General features: G+C 44.3%; 1 protein-coding gene across 1 annotated transcript; it reads left to right on the forward strand.

The window, feature by feature from the left end:
- Positions 1–504: 504 nt before the first annotated feature.
- Positions 505–1,257, forward strand: LOC138879168 (uncharacterized). Its single transcript, XM_070158760.1, has one exon. It carries the CDS (start codon positions 505–507, stop codon positions 1,255–1,257), a length of 753 nt encoding a protein of 250 aa, XP_070014861.1.
- Positions 1,258–6,642: the final 5,385 nt, after the last annotated feature.

The raw sequence follows: 6,642 nt of genomic DNA on the forward strand, positions 1-6,642 counted from the left end.
CACTCCTACAATACCCGGTCCAAAAACAAGCTGAACATGGCCAACCAGGAACTTGAGGCAAGTATTGTCGATCCGTCAAAAGAGTTAGAAGAGTCGGAGGTTAATTTGATGAAAGAAGAGATATATAAGCTGAAATAGCAGATGATCGAAATGTACCAGACATGGGCAAAAAGGCAACCACCACCAGCTTAGCCCGCCAACCCTGCCTTCATCCCACCATTGGCTCAGTCTTAGGAACCTCCTGCTACCGATTCATCCTCGAGCTTTCTCATTTACCACCACTACCAGAGCACCACTTCCCAAACACCACCAGCTCCACCACCCAAACCAGTTCCATACCCTCCTCCACCAGCTACTCCTGTCTTCGTGGCACCCCTACCTGCTACACTCCACAGATCCTCCAGCGAGCCCTTATTCCAAGCCCATGATAACCAATATTACCCCTCGGAGCCCACTTTCAAAGCTTCAGAACCATATTCCTACACTCCTCATTTTGACCTCCCTATGGAAGCTGAGAAACCACCTAAGAATCCTGAGCAGGAGGAGATGTTTAGGAAAGTTAAGAGCTTGGAAAAATCATTCAGGAACATGCAGGGGTTGGGTGGTCAAGTAAGTATGGCTTACAAAGATCTATGTTTATTCCCAGAGGTTCAATTGCCGGCAGGGTTTAAGATGCCCAAGTTTGATTTATATGATGGGCATGGTGATCCGGTGATGCAATTGAGAGGTTTTTGTAGCAAAATGAGAGGAGCGGGCGGAAGAGATGAGCTACTAATGGCATATTTCAGTCAAAGTCTGAGTGGTTCGGCGCTAGAGTGGTACACCCGGCAAGATCACAGTAGGTGGTACACATGGGATGATCTAGCCCAAACATTCGCTTGCCATTTTCATTATAACCTTGAAATTGTTCCGGATCGTCTGTCTTTGACGAAGATTGAGAAAAAGCCCGAAGAAAGCTTTAGAGAGTATGGTTTCCGTTGGAGAGAGCAAGCAGCGAGGGTTGACCCTCCGACGAAAGAAAGTGAAATGGTGGATTATTTCTTCCAGGCTTTAGAGCCCACTTACTTCAGTCATCTGGTATCAGCTATAGGCAAGTCCTTCAATGAAGTGGTGAAAATGGGGGGCATGGTAGAAGAAGGGCTCAAGTCCAACAAAATCATGAGCTACTCAGCTATTAAGGCAACCACCCAGGCCATTCAAAACGGTACTGGGGGATGTACTTGGAAAGAACAAGAAAGAGGATGTCGCAACGATTGAGTCAGGAGCTTGGTTTGGACCCAGGGGCCCATCACATTACTAAAACCAGCCTCGACCCCCCACCAAACCTACCCCCATACCCCATATAATCCACCCCGACACTACTACCCACCACCAGACCTCCATTTTTCTGTCCACCATGCCCAAACATACAACCAATCTCTTACCCACGCACAATGGCATGCGTCAGTCCCACAAAATACATACCCAGCTCCACAAAATGCCTATCCACCCCCACGAGCCTACCAAAACCCTCCTGGATCAGGTTTCTGGCCCAATCAAGCATTTAAGAACGAGAGGTTGCAGAAGAGGAAAACCTTCACTCCATTGGGAGAGTCCTATATTAGTTTGTTCCACAGGCTAAGACAATTGGATATGTTGAGGCCAATCGAGCCAAAACTGCCAAATACTCCCCCGAGAAATCTTGATCATTCTGTAAGTTGCAAATATTGTTCTGGTGCCCCGGGGCACGATACAGAGAAATGTTGGCAATTGAAAACAGCTATTCAAGAGCTTATTGATACCAATCGGATTGAAGTCCAAGCTCTAGAGGCGCCCAATATCAACCAGAACCAATTGCCGGCCCATCATAAGACCAATATGATCGAGATAGTGCATAAGGGAGGGGAGCCTAAGAAGCCTTCGCAAACCATCATGATGATTTGGTCTAGTGAAGCCGGGCCGGTTGAAAAGTTAACGAGTGATAAGTCAGTGATCAGGTTGAGCGGGGCAAATAGTGAACCATCTGTGGTATTCAAGAAGGGGTCCTCAAGTGATGTTGCAGCGAAACAAAAAAAAGTAAAAGTGGTGGTGCCAGGAGCGACGAACAAGCCTGTCGTAATTGTGGAAGGTGCTCGCACAGATCCTGTCATTATCAAACCTGTAACCCAGCTACTGATAGTCAACAGCAAGGTTGTACCGTGGAATTATGAATGGGTGACCGTGACTTACAAGGGAAAAGAAGTTAAAGAAGAAGTCTATGAGACCCATGGATTGACTCGCTCAGGGAGATGCTTTGCCCCCGAGGAGTTAAGAAAAGCTAAAACCTCCAAAGATAACCCAGTGCTAGTGAAGAAAGCTGTGACCGAGAAAGAGGTAGAAGAGTTTTTGAGAAAGATGAAAGTGCAAGACTATTCCATGTGGAGCAGTTGAGGAAGACGCATGCTCAAATTTCGTTGTTATCCATTCAGACGATCACCGACGGGCCTTGATGAAAATCCTGAACGAGGCCCACGTTCTTGACAAAATCTCAGTAAATCATTTGGAAAAAATAGCCAACAAGATTTTTGAGGTAAACAGAGTCACTTTTTCTGATGATGAATTGCCCGTAGAAGGTACTGAGCACAATAGAGCCCTCTATCTTACAGTGAAATTAGAAGATTCCGTGGTTACTCGGGTATTGGTCGACAATGGTTTTAGTGCGAACATTTGTCCTCTCTCTACTTTAAACAAGTTGAAAGTGGATGATGAAAGAATTCACAAGAACAGTATCTGCGTCCGAGGATTCGACGGTAGAGGGAAAGATTTAGTCGGGGACACAGTGATCGAGCTAACAATAGGACATGTTGAATTTACCATGGAGATCCAGGTACTCGATGTAGCTGTTTCTTACAATCTGCTGTTAGGTCGACCCTGGATTCATGCTGCCAAAGCAGTCCCGTCTACTCTGCATCAAATGGTCAAGTTTGAACAGGAAATTGTTGTGCACGGCAACGATAATTTGTGTGTTCCCAGTGATGCCATTGTTCCGTTCATTGAGGTTGAAGACGATAAAGGGACATGGGTTTATCAGATTTTCGACACGGTATCGGTAGAGAAAATTATAGAAGGGAAGTGCGTTCCAACTCCGAGGGTAGCTACTGCATCAGTCATGGTAGCCGTTGAAATGTTGAAAAATGGTTTTGTACTTGGCAAGGGTTTGGGTGCATCTCTGCAAGGTATCGTACAGCCGGTATCCCTCCCCAAAAACTTGGATACATCTGGTTTGGGATTCAAGCCCATAGTTGCAGACGTGAAAAGAGCTAGAAAGTTGAAACAGAGGGCATGGGTCCTCCCAAAGCCTGTCCCACGTCTCTCCAGATTATTTGTCAGGTCTGGCACTAATAAACGCCTAGTAACAACAGTTCCCGATTCTATGGTTGGTCCTGATAAAGAGTGGATTGAAAGGTTCGAGAAGTTATTTGATGATGTGAACATGGTAGAAGCTGGAGAGGGTTCTAGCAAGGCGGATGTGCAATTTGTTAGGCCCAGCGCAAAGATTAACAATTGGGAAGCTACTCCTCTCCCTACCAGGAAGGAGTTTTGGTAGTTTGCTTTGATTTTCTTTCATATTTATCCGGATTATTCCAGGGATGTAATTCAGATTCTATGTTCCGTCCATTTGGATGTATAAACCTTGTTATCTTTCAATTTCAATGAAATGCAATTTCCCTTTTCTTCATTCTTGATAGTTTTATTTTTGTTTTCTTCCTTGTACAGTTCTTTTTATGCTGGTTTCAATGACATGACATGCATGAGGAATCTTCGTCTCAGTCTTAAAAGCCAATCTAATTCTGAAATAATAATACAAGAAATAGAGTGTGATGATGAATTGGAATATGATGATGATGAGGCCTTTGAAAAGATTAGTAAAGAATTAAGCCATTTTGAAGAAAAACCCAAGCCTAACCTAAATGATACAGAAGCAATCAATTTAGGGGACCAAGATAATGTCAGAGAAACTAAGATAAGTGTCTATCTGGAACCACAAATCAGGGAGGAGATAGTTAAAGCACTGTTTGAATACGAAGATGTTTTTGCATGGTCATATGACAACATGCCGGGTCTAAGCACTGACTTGGTGGTCAACAAATTGCCCATTGACCTGGCATTCCCTCCCGTCAAGCAGAAACTGAGGAAATTTAAAACTGATATGAGTGTGAAGATCAAAGAAGAGGTCACCAAGCAGTTCGATGCAAAAGTCATTTGGGTCACTCGGTATCCCACTTGGTTAGCCAATGTAGTACCTGTGCCAAAGAAGGATGGCAAGACCAGGGTGTGTGTTGATTACCGTGATCTCAACAAGGCGAGTCCCAAGGACAACTTCCCACTACCAAATATCCACATTCTGATTGACAATTCCACCAAACATGAGATTGGGTCTTTTGTGGATTGCTATGCGGGCTATCATAAGATCTTAATTGATGAGGAAGATGCAGAAAAGACGGCATTCATTACACCATGGGGTACATACTGCTATCGGGTCATGCCATTCGGTTTGAAAAATGCTGGGGCAACTTACATAAGGGCGATGACGACCATATTTCACGACATGATACATAGGGAGATCGAGGTTTATGTGGACGATGTGATCATAAAGTCCAAAAAGTAGTCTGACCACGTCAGAGATCTGAGGAAGTTCTTCCAAAGGCTCCGCAGGTACAATCTTAAGCTCAATCCTACAAGTTGCGCATTAGATGTTCCGTCTGGAAAGTTGTTGAGATTCATAGTCAGCCATCGAGGTATTGAATTGGACCCGTCAAAGATCAAAGCTATCCAAGAGTTGCCACCCCCAAGGAACAAGACCGAGGTGATGAGTCTGTTGGGGAAGTTGAATTACATCAACAGGTTTATTGCTCAGCTTACGATGACTTGTGAGCTTATCTTCAAGCTGTTGAAGAAGGATGCTGTGGTTAGATGGACAGATGAGTGTCAAGAAATATTTGATAAGATAAAAGGGTACTTATCAAACCCACCTATGTTGGTCCCGCCAGAACCGGGGAGACCTTTGATTCTGTATTTGACGGTTTTGGACAATTCATTCGGTTGCGTATTAGGCCAATATGACATCACCGGTAGGAAGGAGCAGGCCCTATATTATCTCAGCAAGAAGTTCACATCTTATGAGGTTAAGCACACTCACCTTGAGAGGACATGTTGCACCCTAACTTGGGTAGCACAGAAGTTGAAATATTATTTGTCATCTTACACTACTTACCTCATCTCTCGCTTGGATCCGTTGAAGTATATCTTTCAGAAGCCTATGCCCACAGGGAGGTTCGCAAAATGGCAGATCTTACTGACAGAATTTGACATCGTCTATGTGACTCGGACTGCGATGAAAACACAAGCATTGGCTGACCATTTGGCCAAGAACCCGGTGGATGAAGAATATGAACCTTTGAAAACTTACTTCCCTGATGAAGAGGTGATGCACATTGGTGAGGTGGAACATGTCGAAAAGCCAGGATAGAAATTTTTCTTCGATGGGGCTGCTAACATGAAAGGCGTTGGGATAGGAGCAGTACTTATTTTTGAAATAGGGCATCACTACCCTATTACGACTCAGCTTCGTTTCTACTGTACTAACAACATGGCTGAGTATGAGGCATGTATCTTGGGTTTGAGGTTGGCTATAGAAATGGGTGTCCAGGAAGTCTTGGTCTTGGAGGACTTGGACCTTCTAGTGCACCAGATTCAGGGAGAATGGGAGACACAGGATTTAAAGCTCATATCGTACCGACAATGTTTGCATGATCTTTGTCAACGGTTTCAATCAATAGAGTTCTGGCATATTCCGAGGATTCATAATGAGGTTGCCAATGCTTTGGCTACTCTGGCGTCAATGTTACATCATCCAGATAATGCTTATGTGGACCCTTTGCAGATTCAGATCCGCGATCAACATGCTTACTGTAACGTGGTAGAAGAAGAACTTGATGGTGGACCGTGGTTCCACGATATCAAAGAGTATATCAGGATGGGGGTATATCCAGTACAAGTCACAAGTGATCAAAAGAGAACAATTCGACGGGTGGCAAGTGGATTTTTCTTTAGTGGAGGGGTGTTGTACAAAAGAACTCCAGATCTTGGATTCTTAAGATGCATAGATGCTAGACAGGCCACGACTATCATGACCGAAGTGCATTCCGGAGTCTGTGGACCGCATATGAGTGGGTATGTTCTGGCGAAGAAGATCCTCCGAGCAGGTTATTATTGGCTCACTATGGAGCGAGATTGTATCAGTTTGTGCGCAAGTGTCATGAATGCTAGGTGCACGGAGATTTGATTCATTCTCCACCATCCGAATTACATACAATGTCTGCACCATGGCCCTTTGTTTCTTGGGGCATGGATGTCATTGGACCAATCGAGCCAGCAACATCCAATGGGCACAGGTTTATTCTGGTGGCCATTGATTATTTCACCAAGTGGGTTGAATCTAAAACTTCCAAGTCTATGACCAAGAAAGCAGTGGTCGATTTTGTGCACTCAAATATCATTTGTCGGTTCAGGATCCCAAAGGTGATCATCATAGATAATGGTGCTAATCTCAATAATCATTTGATGAAAAAGGTGTGTCAACAGTTTAAGATTACACATCACAATTCCACCCCATATCGCCCC

Source organism: Nicotiana sylvestris, chromosome 10 (genome assembly GCF_000393655.2).
Source record: "Nicotiana sylvestris chromosome 10, ASM39365v2, whole genome shotgun sequence".
NCBI classification, from domain to species: Eukaryota; Viridiplantae; Streptophyta; class Magnoliopsida; order Solanales; family Solanaceae; genus Nicotiana; species Nicotiana sylvestris.